Source organism: Papio anubis, chromosome 16, assembly GCF_008728515.1.
Source record: "Papio anubis isolate 15944 chromosome 16, Panubis1.0, whole genome shotgun sequence".
NCBI lineage: Eukaryota > Metazoa > Chordata > Mammalia > Primates > Cercopithecidae > Papio > Papio anubis.
The window spans coordinates 65400279-65416746 of record NC_044991.1 but is presented as its reverse complement, the minus strand read 5'-3'; the positions used below and the strand labels follow the sequence as shown (position 1 = coordinate 65416746).

General features: G+C 51.3%; 1 protein-coding gene across 2 annotated transcripts in view; it reads left to right on the top strand.

Annotated features, from left to right (window-relative positions):
• Nucleotides 1-16468, top strand: part of KIAA1755 (KIAA1755 ortholog) — a 50235-nt gene that overhangs the window by 26598 nt on the left and 7169 nt on the right. For both annotated transcript variants that reach the window (XM_031656751.1, XM_031656752.1), the window contains exons 5-12: nucleotides 2491-2614; nucleotides 5847-5940; nucleotides 6842-6928; nucleotides 8306-8422; nucleotides 10483-10581; nucleotides 11514-11662; nucleotides 14382-14520; nucleotides 15787-15909. In XM_031656751.1, the coding sequence (XP_031512611.1) occupies nucleotides 2491-2614; nucleotides 5847-5940; nucleotides 6842-6928; nucleotides 8306-8422; nucleotides 10483-10581; nucleotides 11514-11662; nucleotides 14382-14520; nucleotides 15787-15909 (932 nt within the window). The remainder of the gene's footprint in view (nucleotides 1-2490; nucleotides 2615-5846; nucleotides 5941-6841; nucleotides 6929-8305; nucleotides 8423-10482; nucleotides 10582-11513; nucleotides 11663-14381; nucleotides 14521-15786; nucleotides 15910-16468) is intronic.

Sequence of the window (16468 nt, the reverse complement as noted above, 5' to 3'; positions counted from 1 at the left end):
TTTTCTCATAGATCTGAAGGCTGGAAGTCCAAGATCAAGGTGTTGGCAGGGTTGGTTCCTTCTGTGGCCTCTCTCCTTGGCTTGCAAAGGCCCATCTTCTCCCTGTGTCTTCATGGGGTCTTCCCTCTGTGTCCAGATTTCTTCTTATAAGGACACTGGTCATATTCTATTAGGGCCCACAGTAACCTCATTTTAACTGAATTACCTCTTTAAACACCCTGTCTCCAAATACAGTCACATGCTGATGTACTGGGGGTTAAGACTTCCACATACAAATTTGGAGGGGTGGGGGTCATAGCTTCGCCCCTAACACCTAGTGTATGAAATGAGGGTGGAAGAGTGTGCAGGGCCTGAGATACTTCAGTGCCAGGTCCAGAAGCTTGCAGTTTCTCTTCAAGGCCATAAGGAGCCATAGAAAGTTACAGAGCAGGGGAGTGCAGCACCATCAGAGCTGCAATTGAGTTCCAGGCCTCAGGTTTATAGCTGACAAAAGGCTCACCATCACCCCTAATTCAAGGGGTGAATCAGGCATGGTCTCTACCCTTGCAGAGAGTTTGGGGACCTAGGCCCATGGGGGACTGGGAAGCTGCTTCCTCACTGCAGTTTCTTCATCAGCAAAATGGACCTAGGTACGTGATGTAGCATTTCCTGACCCAAGGGATCCAGCAGCTGTGATAGGATTTTGGAGGGACCTGTACTAGCACCTCCGTCTTCACAAGTTGTGCATTTTTTTTCATGGTTTAATGACTTCACCTTCTTTTTGACTTTTATATTATGAAAAATTTCAAACCTATAGAAGAGTAGACAGAAGAGTATCATGAATACCCATGTACCTATTACCCAGATTTAATAAATCTTAACATTTTGTCATGCTTCATCTATTTTTTTCTGAAGAATTTATAAAAATATTACAAATCTTCATATTCTATCCCCTAAATATTTCAGTGCATTCCCTAATAATCACAATACCATCAGTACACTTAACAGATTAAAAAAAAAAAAAGTTTTTTTGAGGCAAGGTCTCACTCTGTCACCCAGGCTGGAGGGCAGTGGCACAATTATGGTTCTTGCAGCCTCAACCTCCCCAGCGCAAACGATTCTCTCACCTCAGTCTCCTGCGCAGCTGGGACCACAGGCACACACCACCACTCCTGGCTAATTATTTTTTTAATTTTTAGTAAAGACAAGGTCTTGCTACATTGCCCAGGCTGGTCTCAAACTCCTGAGCTCAAGCCATCTCCTACCTTGGTCTCCCAAAGTGCTGGGATTGCAGGCATGAGCCACTGCGCCTGGCCCCCTAACAAAATGAAAAATAATGTCCTCATACTAATCAATTTCCAGTTCCTATTCAAGTCTCCCCTCTTAGCCCCAATAAAATGTCTTTACTTCTGAAATTTGTAAGTGAATATTAGCAAAAAGATCAAATCCATAATAGCAAGAGGATATAACATTGATATATATGGATACACATTTATATACACACAATTTTTTTTATTATTTTAAAAATTATGTCAGATTTTAAGACATATGTGAAAGAATGTTCCAGGTGGTTGGACTCCTGTAAGGCAGCACTTGTGAAGGTGGTTAGGTTTGTCCAAGGCTTCGTGAGCTGTGAAGGGTTTTGCATGTTGCAGAGGGTGGTGCCCACGTGGAGTGGCTGGTGGCCATCGCAGGGCATCCTGGAGTGAGGTGACTGAAGTGCAGGGCTCTGAGTCCAGGCTGCGGGACAGGTGTGGTTTCCCGAAGCCTGGGCCTCTTTCCCCGCTGCTGTACTTTCCCTCCCCTTTCCTCCCATGAGGATGGGCTGTACTGGCTCCTGGAGCCTCAGCCTCATGACCCCTGTGGGGAGAGTGAGGCACACAGCCTAGATTTCTGGAACAGGAAATAGCCTGTCGGGAACCCAGGGTTGAAAGTCTGCAAGCAGAAATTGTGAGCTGGTGGCCACGGGGCTGCACACTCACCACCCCTTAGACTGGAGATGAGAACAGAGACGGTGATCATTGTAACGACCTATGATTGAGCCACTCAATCATTCACTGAGCTCTTGCTGTGTGTTAAGCGCTTCTCAGGGGCTGTCTGATTTCATCCTTGAAATAACCTAATAAGCTCAGCAGATTATTCCCCCTGTTTAGCTGATGAGGAAACTGAAGCTCAGAGGTGCACTGACTTGCCCACAGACACACAGTGAGTCAGTGCAGAGACTTGACCGCTTTCTGTGTGACCGCAGAGATCACACCATGAGCTTTGGCTGCCCGCGTACTCTACACAGAGGGAGTGCAGAGGAGATTCAGGGAAGCCTTTTCTCACGAAGTTACGTTTGAGCTGGGTCTCGAAGGATGAGTAGAAGTCAGAGTTCACAGAAGGAGAAGGAGAGAAAGGGTGCTCCAGGCAAAGGAACCGTTATGGCCACAGTTGTGAAGGCCACAGGAGAGGTTCCCTAGAGGGCCCCACCAAAGTTCTCACTGCTCACGTGTGCCCTCTGTCCTCCAGGTGGCCGGGACAGGGCTGGGCGGCCCCTGCTTCTGGTGTCAACTACAGAGGGTGCCTGGGAGGCGCCGTGGTGCACAGCTTCAGAGGTCACCAAGCTACTCTCCTACCTGTGCACCATCCCCAGGTAAGGGTCTGGGCCACCCTGACTGCTCCATCCCCACCTCAACCTTCTGGGCCCAGAGCCCTGGACCAGACACTGAGTGGAGAGGCACCATAGCCTTCCATCCAGTCGTCTGTTCACAGAGCCAGTCCCCAGAGAGATGCTGGGGGAAAGCAAAACAGCCTCAGTCCCTGCCATTGGGGGGTTGTCATGTCAGGCTGGTGAGAGAGACGGACAGAGTGTGAGAAACAAACCATGGCCAAGAAGCTTTCCGGAGTGTCATTGTGATGAAGAGAAGAGCGATGTTTATAGATCAGTGGTTTTCGAATTTTTTTTTTTTTTTTTTTGAGACAGAGTTTTACTCTCATTGCCCAGGCTGGAGTGTAATGGCACAATCTCAGCTCACTGCAACCTCCGCCTCCCAGGTTCAAGCGATTCTCCTACCTCAGCCTCCCAAGTCGCTGGGATTACAGGCATGCGCCACCATACCCGGCTAATTTTGTATTTTTAGTAGAGACGGGGTTTCTCCATGTAGGTCAGGCTGGTCTCGAACTCCCGACCTCAGGTGATCCACCTGCCTTGGTCTCCCAAAGTGCTGGGATTACAGGGGTGAGCCACTGCGCCCGGCTGGTTTTCAAACAGGAGGGTGCATTAGAATCACCTGGTGGGCTGTTAAAACAGATTACAGGGGCCCATCCCCCAGATTTTCTGACTCAGTTGATGAAGGTGGGTGGGACCTGAAAATCTGCATTTGTAACAAATTTCCTGGCGATAACAGATGCTGGGTCTGGGACCACACTTTGAGAACCACTGTTGTAGAGTGAGAAGAATAGGGGATGTTAATTTCAATTGGGAAATCGGGAAAGCCTTCCCTGAGGAGGTGATAATTGAACTGTCATCTGAATTATAAATATTTTAATAAACAAAGGAAAGGGGTGAATGAGTAAATGAATGAATGAGAGAGTGAAAGAGTGAGTGAGTGAGTCAATGAGTGAGTGAGTGAATGAGTGAGTGAGTGAGTGAATGAGTGAGTGAATGAGTGAGTGAATGAATGAGTGAATGAGTGAATGAGTGAGTGAATGAGTGAGTGAGTGAATAAGTGAGTGAGTGAATGAGTGAATGAGTGAGTGAATGAATGAGTGAATGAGTGAGTGAATGAATGAGTGAGTGAATAAGTGAGTGAATGAGTGAGTGAATGAGTGAGTGAATGAATGAGTGAATGAGTGAGTGAGTGAATGAGTGAGTGAGTGAGTGAATGATGAGTGGACTCAGGCTGATTTCTAATGCTTCTCTTAACACTCCTACCCCCACCACCATTCAGACTTAATGGACTGGCTGGGGAAGAGGCACCCTCCTTTCCTCTGGGACCCAGCCCCTAGCCAGGGCAGTGTTAGAGGGGACACTGCTCAGTACTGGCTAATAAGCTCCAACTCAACCTAGAGGTCTGCTGCTGGGGGTAAGAGGTGGAAGGTGATAGAACCCTCTGGAACTTTCTTCATGCATCCCACCCCACTGGAGCCATCACTGCCACCTGCTGGTCACTGACATTTTTTTTTTCTTTTCCAAGGTGGAGTGGCTTTTCTGGACTGAGTGGGAGATGGGACCCTCTTTTCTGTGGTGGAAAGTGACTAGCGTGGTAGACAGAGCTCTGGGATCGCACCCACTGGCTATGGGACCATAGGCAAATAACCTCCCCTCCCCAAGGCTCGCCTGAATAAAGGGCATGACCAAGAGGGCTCTAAGGACCAAGCTGGGCACAAGTGGCAGGGATGAGGGGGTGTGGACGATGTAAACTGTGGAGTGCAGTGCACACCAGGTGCTTGTGTGCTGGGCTGGTTTTCTCCACTTGTGCTCTGAATGAACCTTGGCTGGGCCCCTGCTCTGGGCTTGGCTTCATGCTACATGGTGCTAGGGACAGAGGCTCCTTACACCGGGCCCTGCCTTTTAAGGGCCTCCAGGTTGGTACCAGAGACAGGTCTGGAAACAAATCACTGTCCAGCATGGGCATCGCCAGAGGGAGGCAAGGACATAAAGCCAGAGACTTGAAATCACCTCCCAGAGCCTCCTGTCACTATCTGTCACTGGGCCTTTCTGTGCTCAGTTTCCCCTTCTAGGATAATCATAGCAAATACTTACATCCCGTTTACTTGCTCTGTGCAGTCACTGAGTGCTTTACACGAATGAATTCGTCAGCCCTCACCACAGCCCATAAGGCCAGTACTATCATTATGAAATTGACTCAGGGAGATGAAATCACTTGCCCAATCACAAGGTACTAATGGCAGCACCACAGCTCTACCCTCCCACTGGGCCACTTCAGGTTTTGCCTGTGCACTGAGTGGTTGTAAGGCTTGAAGGCAGTTGGGAGCTATTTTTCAGTCCTGCCTGATCATCAGACTGGTCAAGGGTGCTTGGAACCACACAGATTCCCTGGCCACCCTTTACCCACTGGCCAGATGGCTAGAGGGGTGGGGATGGGGGAGGAGAGGGGTGAGGAATCTGTATTTTAACAAGTCTTGAAAATTGGGCCAGTTTGGAAAATCCTAAGATAGTCACTGAAAAGTGGCCCACTGTAAGCTCAGTGCAATGTGGCTGAACCAGGGAGAGTGTTTTGGCTGTAATCAACAGAAATTCCCATTTAAAATGTTTTATCTGTTAAGGAAATGTATCATTCTATGACTCTGCCTCATATCTCTTTGTAAGAACTTTTTAAAGGAGAGAAGGTCTTTCCCAGAAGCCCCTTTCCCCAGAAAACTTCCCCTCACATCTCATTGGCCAAGGTCATGTGACATTTAAGTCACATGACCCTCCCCCATCTAAACCAATCACTGGCCAGATGAATTAGGTCACTACTGTTGGCCTCAACCAATCAGAAGCCAGGCTCTGGGGGAACATGGCTTTTTGGAAGGAGTTGGATTCTTGAACAAAATAAGGATTCTGCCTACACAAAAAAGTGGGTGAGTCCCAAGTGACTCGACTACTGTACCTGGGTTAGTTGCTAGAGTTAGGAATAGTAGGGCTATAAATGAGGGCTGTATGAGGTATTGCAGGAGCACCAAAAAGGAAGCAAAGGGCTCTGCCTGGAGAAGAACCATGGAGGACTTCCTGGAAGGGGCATTGGAACCTGGTCTTACAGGATGAAGAGTTCATCAGTAAATGAAGGTTTCTAGCAGCCAGGTTCCCTCACCTTCCACTAGGTTCTGCCCCCTGTCCAAGGCCATCCAGCAAGACCGTCCATTCTGTTTACCACCCGCAGGCCTGAAGATAAAGCCAAGGGGCTGGCGGTCCTGATCGATGCCAGGAAACAGCCCCCACAGCCTGGTCTGGTCAGTGCCCTGCAGGCCACCCAGGTGAGTGGGAGGTGGAGAGCCTTAGCCTAGTAAGTCCCGGAAGCCACCAGGGGCCTCCTGACATTCACAGAGCCTAGGAGTGCTAAGGGCTGGGACCAGGACTCTCAAGCGGGAACTTTTACCGCAGACAACAGAAAACGCAGCCCTAACAAGCTTGAAGCTCATTGGTTCATGTCACTGGACAGTCCAGGAGCCAAGTCCAGTTTCAAGTATGGCTCGATCCAAGGGCTTAGCTATTGTCACTAGAATCTGGTTCCTCTCTCTCCATTTCTGACCCCGTTCTCTTTGAAGGATGCCAAGCCACCCCGCTTGGCACCCCGTGCCCCTTGGTGGCCGGATGGCTCCCAGCAGCTCTGACTTCACATGGTGTCTAATTTAAATCCACTAGGAAAGAGTAAGAGATTATTTTCCCAGAGGTCTCAGCAAACATTTATTTGTGTCTCAGTTACAGTGGGTTCAGGAGTCCCTCCACACCCAACCCTGTGGCCTGGGCGTGAATGCTACACACTGATTGGCTTAGACTTAGATCACATAAAGCCCATGAGCTGAGAAGGGAGGAGAGAAGAGATTCATATCCAGCCATTATGGGCAGCAGAGTCAATGGAGGTTCTGCATCTGCTTACCTTATGGTCTGACCTCCTTCGCTTTGTAGATGGGCAAACTGAGGCCCAGAGGGGCAGGTCATCTGGAAAGGTTTGCAACGCAGCTTGAACCTCCTGCTCTCATGACTTCCAACCAATGATTCATGGTCCAAACATATCACACAAAGGTCCCAGCCATGGGGGGGCCCCATCCTGTCCTTGTGGCCCATTTGCCTGCAGGGGATGAAGGAGGAAATCAAAGTGTGTGAGGCTTCAGGAAGTCTTGAGCAGAGCAACTCTGCAGTGGTTGTCTTTGACAGGCTCAGGTCCCAGCCTCCATCCGCGCTATTCTCTTCCTGGGGGAGAAGGAGGCGGCTCTCCAGCTGCAGACATTACCTGACATCCAGGTGAGGGGGACTCAGGGTCGGCCGTTGAGGAGGGGAGCTGTTGGGCTTTAGCTGAGCTAGGGTTAAGGGGAGGGAGAACTGCAGAATTCATGAGCTAGAAGAGACCTTGAAATAATCTAGTGTAGGGCAATAAATACGAGGCCTGAGCGCTACCACTCCCCAGTATAGCTCCGTGGCAGGCATCGTCAAATCAGTCACAGAATGATTTCTCTCTGGCTATCCTAGCAACTCCTGGTGGGTGCTGCCACATGATCGAGAATTGCACATGGCATGAAACCTATTTGAAAAGCTTCATCTGGTCCATCCCTCCTCCCTTTCTTTTCAGAGAGGGAAACTGAAGCCTAAGGCCGCACAGCAAGCTAGACGCAGAGCTGGAGTCACCTGACTCCAGTGCCTTTTTCACACTGTGGTCAGACCTGCTCTTCCTGTATTTCTCGCCCTAATTAATACAAATGTGGAGCTGAAGTGGGACTTTGCAGGAAAGAGCCCTGCAGCTCCCTTTAATTAGTGCCATACACCACAATAATGAGTATGGGCAGTCAGTCCTCTGTCCTGCTTCGGGATGTGATTTTCAAACTCTCCTTCCTTCTGGTGAGTGACGAGGCACATTGTGGGCTGGAGATGTGCTTTTCCAACTTTAATGTGCTTACTGATCTCTTGGGGAAATACATTAACGTGCAGGTTCTGATTGAGTAGTTCTGGATGGGTCCTGGGACTCTGAATTTCCAGCATGCCCTAGGTGATGCTGGTGCTGCTGGCCCATGGACCACACTTTGAGTAGCAGGAATATCAGGTGGGTCCAAAAAAACCACAGAATCCACCGAATCCCAAGCCTAGGTACTGGAGCTATTCCTAACATAAACCTCAAATTTCTCTGCCTGGGAGAAGCAGTCACCTAGTTCTTCTTCCATCTCTTAGGGGACACTGTTGGGATTTAGTGACTTTTCTCACCAGCCCCAAGAAAGAAACAGCTCTTGGTGGCTCCTCAGGGAACTATGCAAGGATTACAAACAAGTTTCATCACAAGGGCCAGCTTCATTCCGTTTGTGTGATTGCCCGGAGAGCTGTACTGGGAAGGAGCCAAGCTCAGAGGGAGCGAGTGCTATGATTGATTAATGATGTCTGCCTTGGGCACAGGCTAGGAGAGTGGCAGTATGAGTGCTGTTTATTTGCCATTCCTTAACTAGAGTCTGGTTCTGAATTTTGATTTGTAAGAGTTTCCAGAGAAGATTGGTTGCCCACAAAGCAACTTTTAAAGCTGGAGTCAGCCTTACTTCTGGGAGGTGAACTGGTGCTGGGGCAGGGATCTGGGCAGGACCTTCTAAAATGACTGTCCTCACATTGAGTCCCTGGTTCTCCTGATTCTTTGGTCTGCAGGTGGAGGTGCTGACCTCACTGAAGGCCCTCAGCCACCATGTGGACCCCAGCCAGCTGCCCGCAGCCCTGGAAGGCCCCTTCCCCTACTGCCACACCGAGTGGGTGCAATTCTTCCAGGTGTTTACCATCACAGCCTTTAGCCCCTGACCTCCACTCCTTCTCTTCTTCTCTTCACTATTCTGCCTCATGGATCCATCAACCCTGCTATGCTAAAAAATGAACAGTCACTCAACAAATGTTTACAATGAAGGTACAGAGTAGAATGATTAAGAGCTCAGGCTCTGGGGCCAGGCTGCGTGCGTTGCAATCCCAGCTCTGCTGTGTGATTTTGGATAAGTTACTTACCTTCTCTGAGCCTTGGTTTCCGCATCAGCTAAATAGGGGATAATAACAGTACCTCCTCATGGGGTTTTTGTGAAGATTAATTTAGTTAATGTGGGCAAAGAGCTTAGAAGAGTGTCTGGCACATAAGAGCTATGTCTATGTTAACTGAAAATAAATTTACAGGGCTGGGCACTGTGGTTCACACCTGTAATCCCAGCACGTTGAGAGGCCGAGGTGGGTGGATCACATGAGGTCAGGGGTTTGAGACCAGCCTGGCCAACATGGTAAAACCTCATATCTACTAAAAATACAAGAAAGAAAAAGTTAGCCATGCATGGTGGTATGCACCTGTAGTCCCAGCTACTCAGGAGGCTGAGGCATGAGAATCACTTGAACCCAGGAGGCAGAGATTGCAGTGAGCCAAGATCACACCACTGCACTCCACCCTAGGTGGCAGAGTGAGACTCTGTCTCAAAAATAATCATAAAATAAAATAAAATAAAATAAATTTGCAGGCACTTGCTCTGTGGACCCACACAACTCAGGAAGCTCAGGATCTGGTTCCCTCCGATCAGAGGGAGGAAACAAGGCAGCTGCCAGTGCTGGGCTCCTTTCCTGTGTAATCACAGTCCCTCCTCCCCACAACCCCAAGAGGGGGCATTTCATACCCAATGTAGTACATGCGGACACATAGGGCGAGGGTGCCTTTCAGTGGGCTTAAACCACACCGAAACCCGTGCCCATCAATGACCCTGGCTTCTCTCTAGACCAGGGTTGTTCAACCTTAACCTATTCACATTTGGGGTTGAGCAATTCTGTTTTGTGGGGAGCTGTCTTGTGCATTGCGACATGCTAGGCACCAGCCCTGGCTCTACCCACTGTTCGCACCCCACAAATGATGACAATTAAAGAATGTCTCCTGACATTGCCGAATGTCCCCAGGGGGCAAAGTCACCCCTCATTGAGAACCACTGGTCTATACTAACAGTCTAACATGGTGGCTTATTTACTTTTTGCCCAGGTGATTTTTTAAAAATTGTGTGTTTTTGAATAGGCAGTAAGTATATTCACAGTTCAAATGGTACAAAAAGATACCTACTGAACAATTCCCTTTTCTGCTTGTCCCCCAGGGTCCTAGCTTCCCTTTCCAGAGGCCTCCAATGAATCCACTGGGTTTTGAACTGTATTTTAGCTTTAAACCCTTTCCTTTACATGAAGTCTTACCTATAGACCCACTACGTAGATCTGAGAATGACGATAAACACAGTACGGGCTGGGCTCTGTTCTAAGTGCCTTGCAAATATTAATGGGTTTAATCCTGACACAACCCTATAAGGAGGAACTACTATGATCTCCATTTTAAAGAGGAGGAAGCAGAGACACAGAGAGGTTCAGTAACTTGCCCCCCAAGGCCTCACAGCTTGTCAGTGATGGAGCTGGGCTGAAGTGGGACTCAGCCGAGAATGTTCCCCTAACTCTGCCCTCTTCCTTCCCTTACCAACCACGGTATCCCCACCGGCCTGGGAGTCGCTCAGGCCTGTCTCCTTTCTTCTCCCTCACTCATATTCAACACCAGTGGTTCTCAAAGTGTGGTCCCCCAGGCCAGCAGCATGAGCAACACCTGGGAACTCATTAGAAATGCACTTTCTACCATGCCTCGCCCCAGAGGAACTGAAGCAGACATTCAGGAGCAGAGCCCAGAGCCTGTGTTTTAACCAGCTCTCTGGTGCTTCTGATGCACCTGGAGTTGGAGAGCCACTGCTTCCCACCTCCCCTGTGCGCTCCTGGGATGGAAGAGGCATCCTCTGGGTTGGCCTGGACTGACACCCACCCTCTGGTCCTCTGTGCTGCAGAAGCTGGACCCTTTCCTTGCTGACCTCCAGCAGGCCTCTTCCCTGCTACAAGCTTCCATCGAGGAATTCGAGAAGGCCGACCCCCCTGGCGGGATGCAGGTGAGCCTGGAGCACAGTGGGTGGGGAAGCCATACTACATCCCAGACTCCAGGGACCAAGGACTTTGAGAAGGGGACAGCCTGGGGAAAAGGGGGAGGACATTATCATCCCTGTTTTTCATCATTCACTTGACTCATATTTGAGGGGCACCCACTTTGTACCCTGCACTGGAGACCAGCCTGGGGCGAACTGACTTGTCCCTGCCCTCTCGGGGTTCATGGTGCTGCGGCAGAAGTGGTAGTTTAAAAAGCAAACACATAAATGGGTATGTCATTCCAAATTGTGTCAAGTCCTGTGGAAGTAAGATTGGGAGTAATGAGGGAGGAGGGCCTCTCTGAAGAGCTGGAGTTTAAGTTGAGGCTTGAAGTTTGAGAAGGAGCCTGCCTTTGTGGGGGGCTGTGCGCCAGGCAGGGGGCAAACACTTGCAAAGGCCCTGAGGTGGGATTATACCTGGGGTGTTCAGGAGTAGCAAGGAGGCCAATGTGGAGCAGAATGAGTGGGAGAGAAGCACAAGTGGAGCTTCTAGATGCAGCGGGAGCTGGACCAAGGAAGAGTTGGTCTGGGATTCAATTTGAAGCCTGCAGGGAAGCCACTGGAGAGTTTTAAACCAGGGGTTATCAGATTTGCAGAGATCCGTTCAACTGCCATGTGGAGAATAGACTGTAGGGGGAGCCAGAGGGCAGCAGGGAGATCAGTGAAGAGGCTGGAATGGGTGTCCCAGCAAGAGATGCTGGAGGGTGGACCAGAGAGGTTGCCATGGTGATGAGAGGGGGCACGGCTACAGGGGATGTTTTAGAGACAGAAACGACAGACTTTCTGGAGGACCTTGAATGCCAAACTGGGAGTTGGACTTGATCTGGGTGTGGGGTGCCTTGGAAGGTTGCAAAGGGAGAGTGGGGATGGGGCCTCAGGGCACCTCCCTACGCTGGCAGGAGGCCACCACGTGCCTGAGCAAGTCCAAGGAGCTGATGGAGGCTGTGCTGAGGGACCCGGGCCTACTGGGCCTCCAGCGGGAAGGTGGAGCCACCCTGGCCAGGCTGCAGCGTGATGCCAGCAGGCTGGACTTCAGCCCTGATGTCAGGTACAGACAGATGTCCAGGCCTTTCCTCCTCCACCCCATCCTGTTTCTGGCCCAGGAGCTTGGAGCTGGGACCACACCACCTAGGGGTCACATAGCCAAGCCCTGAGAGTGCCCAGCTTTGCAGTCGTTGCAGGGCCTGTATCCCAGGCTGAGGCCTGGTCACAGGAATCCACCCTGAGCCCTGGCAATTTCCTCGCCCCTTCTCTGCTTCCCCTCCTTCAGCCCCAGCCATCTCGAGCCTGGGATGGGCGTCGGAGGATGTCGCCTACCCATTTCTGGTCACCCTTTTGGACAAAGCACTTTCTCCGACCCACACACCAGGCTGAGCCCCTGCAAGAGCGTGTCTCATTTATTTCTGGCAAGAACCCTGTGAGGTCCACGTTGTCCACATTGTCCATTTGGCTGATGGACAACTGAGGCTCAGCGAAGGGAAACAGCTGCTAGGCAGCAGCTGGTCGGGGATTTGAAGCTGGGCCTTCTGGGCATTGAACCCCTACCTGGCCCTGCCTTTCCCGGTAGGCTGCTCAAACATGCTTGTGAGAACTTCATGGTGTCTCGGGGGTCTCAGAGCCAGAATAAATTATAGACATTCCTGGAAAGTTCCAGCTTTCTTAAATTTAGAGGGTGGGGGAAAGTCAGTCATTAAATTGGTCAGTAATTGCAAGTATTTTCACCCTCTTAGAACACAGCTACTTATATTCAAAGTCAAGGGCTAGTATGCATGAGTTTTTAAGAACATTTTATTTACAGAACCAAGACCTAAATAGCACTGTGTATGTGCCCAGCATTTTTCTCAGGGCTTTACAAATACCAACTCATTTAATTCACTCCTGAGGTAGCTGTAAGTATTATCCCTATTTTACAGTGGAGGAACCTGAGGCTCAGAGAGGGTAAGTGATTAGTCCAGGGTCACACAGCTGGGATGTGGTGGGGCCCGGACTTGAATCCAGGCAGTCTGGCCCCAGAATCTTAACAAACCACCCAGAGCTGCACTAGACTTGAGAGCAGGCTCACACAGATGGACGCACAGGCAGCATTGGGTGTGGGGTCATCTCCCTGCCCCTCAGTGCCTGGTGGGGGCTGGTACTGCCTTTCTCAGCCTGTTCCACCTTCACCTGCCTGCCGGGCCCAGGCTCCTCCTGTCCACCCGAGGACCGCAGACCCACAGCTACCAGAAGCTCCAGCAGGGGGCACTGTGGTCCCACATGAGCTGCTGCGGGCGTTTGTTCTGCAGCGTGTCCCTGCAGCCCCAGGCTGTCCGTGTCCCTCCGTCCCTCCCTCTCCAGGCAGGCAGATATTTTCTATCCCACTCACGCACCCTGGGCCCACACCTCTTCCCTGCAAGGGTGGCAACCCGTGGGGAGCTGCAGTCAGATGGGGAGGCCGAGGTAGAGCAAGGCACCCTTCAGGAAGTTAAAAGCTTTTCTTCCACCTTCTCTCTTCCATTTTCCCTCTGAAGGGAGAGCCTCTGAAGGCAGAGGAAGGCAGAGGAGGGCAGAGCAGGGTTTGAAATTCCTGCCTTCGCGCAAGTATCACTATGCCTGAAATCCCATCCACACTTCTTCCTTAGTGCCTTGTGGCTTTGAGCATTTAAAAAATTATGTGCAGAAACAGCTCTAGGTGGGGTTCCAACTCAGGCTGCCATCTGCAAGTCATTTCCCCTCCCTTGACCTCAGTTTTCCCATCTGTGAAATGGAAGCAGGGCCGGCAGGTGTGTTGCAGCTACTTCCCACCATTGCAATAGAAATAGCGCGAACCTGACAAACATCGTGCGCTGGGCACAGTGTTAAGTGTTTTGCACGCTGAGCGCTGGTTCTTTGCCCTGGCTGCCCCTGGAACCGCCTGAGGTGCTTTAGAAAGCATCAGTGTCCCAGCTGGGCGTGGTGGCTCATGCCTGTAATCCCAGCACTTTTGGAGGCCAAGGCAGACAGATCACCTGAAGTCAGGAGTTCAAGACCAGCCTGGCCAACATGTGAAACCCCATCTCTACTAAAAATACAAAAATTAGCTGGGCGTGGTGGCGCGTGCCTATAATTCCAACTACCCGGGAGGCTGAGGCAGGAGAATCGCTGGAACCCAGGAGGCAGAGGCTGCAGTGAGCAGAGATCACGCCACTGCACTCTAGCCTGGGCGACCAGCCTGGGCGACAGAGCGAGACTCCATCTCAAAAATAAAAGGGAAGAAAAAGAAAACATCAGTGTGTTGGCTGCACTCAGTCTGCTGACTTCGTTGGCCTGGGGCGGGGCACTAAGATTTGTTAAAGCTCCCAGGGCAGGTTATAATGTATAGCTGGAGGTGAGGGCCAGGCGCTAGATCATTTAATCCTTACAACCATGCTATGAAATGGGTTCTGTGATTATCTCCACCTCACAGAAGAAAAAGCAGAGACAGAGAGAGGTTGAGACATTTGCACAGAGCCTCCTACTAGAAGGTAGCAGAGCTGGGCTTTGAACCCAGATCTGTCCGGCCAGCTTCAAACCCTTCTAGGGAAGGGGGAGGGTCATTTCACCTCCTACTGTGTTCTCTTGTCCTCCCAGTCCCATGGAAGACCAAGGCTGAAGCCCAGAAAGGTGTAGGGACCTGCCCACAGTCACACAGCAAGTTAGCTGGAAACCCAGGCTGGGGCCACAGAGGTGGAGGGACAGGCCTATGTGGGGCAGAAGTACAGCAGGGTGAAGAGGGCAACACAGGCCTTTTCTCACCTCCGCCCACCTCCTAGGAGCCATCTGGCTGCAGCCACTGCCTTGTACAGCCTTGTGGACGAGCAGCTTCATGTTCTGGTCACCGCATCCAACAGCCTCTTGGGGAAGCTGGAGCTCCGTGTCCGCCTGGGCCACCTGGAAGCTGCCATTCACCAGGTGAAAGGGGAGTCTGGCTTGGGGTGTGGGGTTTCTGCCTGGCCACATTCCACAGGAAAGCCCTGACTCTGGGCCCGGCCCTAGCCAGGTGCTTTGTTCTGGAGAAAGGACACCAGGCTGGCAGTCCTTCAAAGGCCAGGCAGGCATCCTTGGGGCATAGCACATAACATGGTGCTCAATAAGTGCTCAATGAGTGAGAACATGGCCCCAAGAGCTGCATTTATTGAGTACCAACTCTGTGCCAAGCCCTGGGCCAAGGCCGTTGTGAACATCATTGCTTTCCAAACTCATCTTGGGGAAGGTGCTAGGATTTCACCCACTGCACAGACAAGGAAACTGAGGCTGGGAGACATTATGTCACCTGCGTGTGGTTGCATATCTCGGAGTCTGATTCTGGAACCTGCACCTGGTGTGGCTTCATCTGACTGCCGGTGCTGAGAACCAACACATTCCTTTCTGCCTGGAGCTGCGGGGCACGGCGCGCTCCTGCATCAGACAGCGCTGGTCCATTCCTGGCTCCAGCGCTTACTCATGGTGTGGTCCCGGACAAGATATTTAACCCTTCAGTGCTTCAGTATCTTCATTTGTTGAATGGGGGGTGATAGTAGTACCTGCTACGTTGGATCTGTGAGGATAAAGTGAGTGAACAGGCTCTTTAAGATGCCCCAGAATAAGAAAGGAACTTCCACTCAGGGGGTTGAGAGCCATTATATACCCGCTGTCCCTCACTGAATCTTCATGTCTACCCCGTTTTACCACTGAGTAAACTGAGGCCAGAAAGGGGGAGTGGCTTACCATGTTCACACAGTGAGTTCCCAGCAGGCCGATGGACTTTCCTCTGCAGCCTGCAGCTTCTTCTCCAGCACTGTTTGCATGTGCACACGTGTGTGCACACACACACACACGAACAGGAAGCTCATCATCCCTGAGGCCACCCCTTTTATGATCTGGCATCACTGAGTGGTTAGAGTAGCCTGAAGTTCACCACCCTGTGACTTCATTCAGATAACAGTGTGCACCGAGGGCGTTGGCCAGGCCAGATGCCCTCTGGGGTCCCACTTTGAAGAACATGACCATGCACTCCCCCTCCGCAAGTCATTTCTTCCCATGTCCAGAATTGGGAGAGTGTCAGTCCAAGCCAGGGGTCACAGGCCTAGCCACTGAATGAGTGAGGACAGAAGACCTCGGCCTCCAAGGAAGTGGGAAACTGGACAAGGGAGGTCGCCTAGCAGCCCCTCATGTCCAAATCTGCCTCTCCTGCTCCAGGTCAGCGACTGGATGGAGCAGGAAGGAAGTCGGTGGCTGCAAACGCTGACCCCCAAGGACGGAAGTTTGGAGACAGTGGAGAGAGCCCACGCAGAGTTTGAGAACTTCTTCCTCCAGGCTGCAGTGCGTTCCAGACAACAGCGGAGCAGGACTGGAGCAGATGGAGAGGGCATTAGAGGGGGTGGCACTGCCAGGGCAAAGCTGTGGAAGGGGGAAAGAGCAAGGAAAGTTCCAGAGACAGTGAGGGACCCAGCTTGGATTGCAGAGTTCAGCCGAGATGTTATCTCCCTCAGGGGTTCTTACCACACGGCCAAGCCCAAAGAATATTCCGAATCCCCCAGAGGGTTTCTTAAAATGCCGTTTCCAGGGCCTCACCCTAGACCTGATAACTCAGCCTCACAGAGCCGGGGGTTGGGGGGCAGGGAAGCTGCATCAACATGATGCGATGTGACAAGGCTCCAGACCACAGGGTGATTCAGCCCCGTATCAGCGCTCAGGAATTCCCAGGCCAGTGAGGAGCGAGGGCGGGGGTGGGGACAAACAGGGAAACGTGCACAGAAAGGGAGAATGTGGGGACTCAGAGCAGGAGCCTTTGGAGTCAGAGAAGTTTTCCAGAAGGGACATCTAAGCAGAGCCTGGCTAGGCAAAGTGAACTGCCATGGCGAGGGCCTGGAGACTTCCA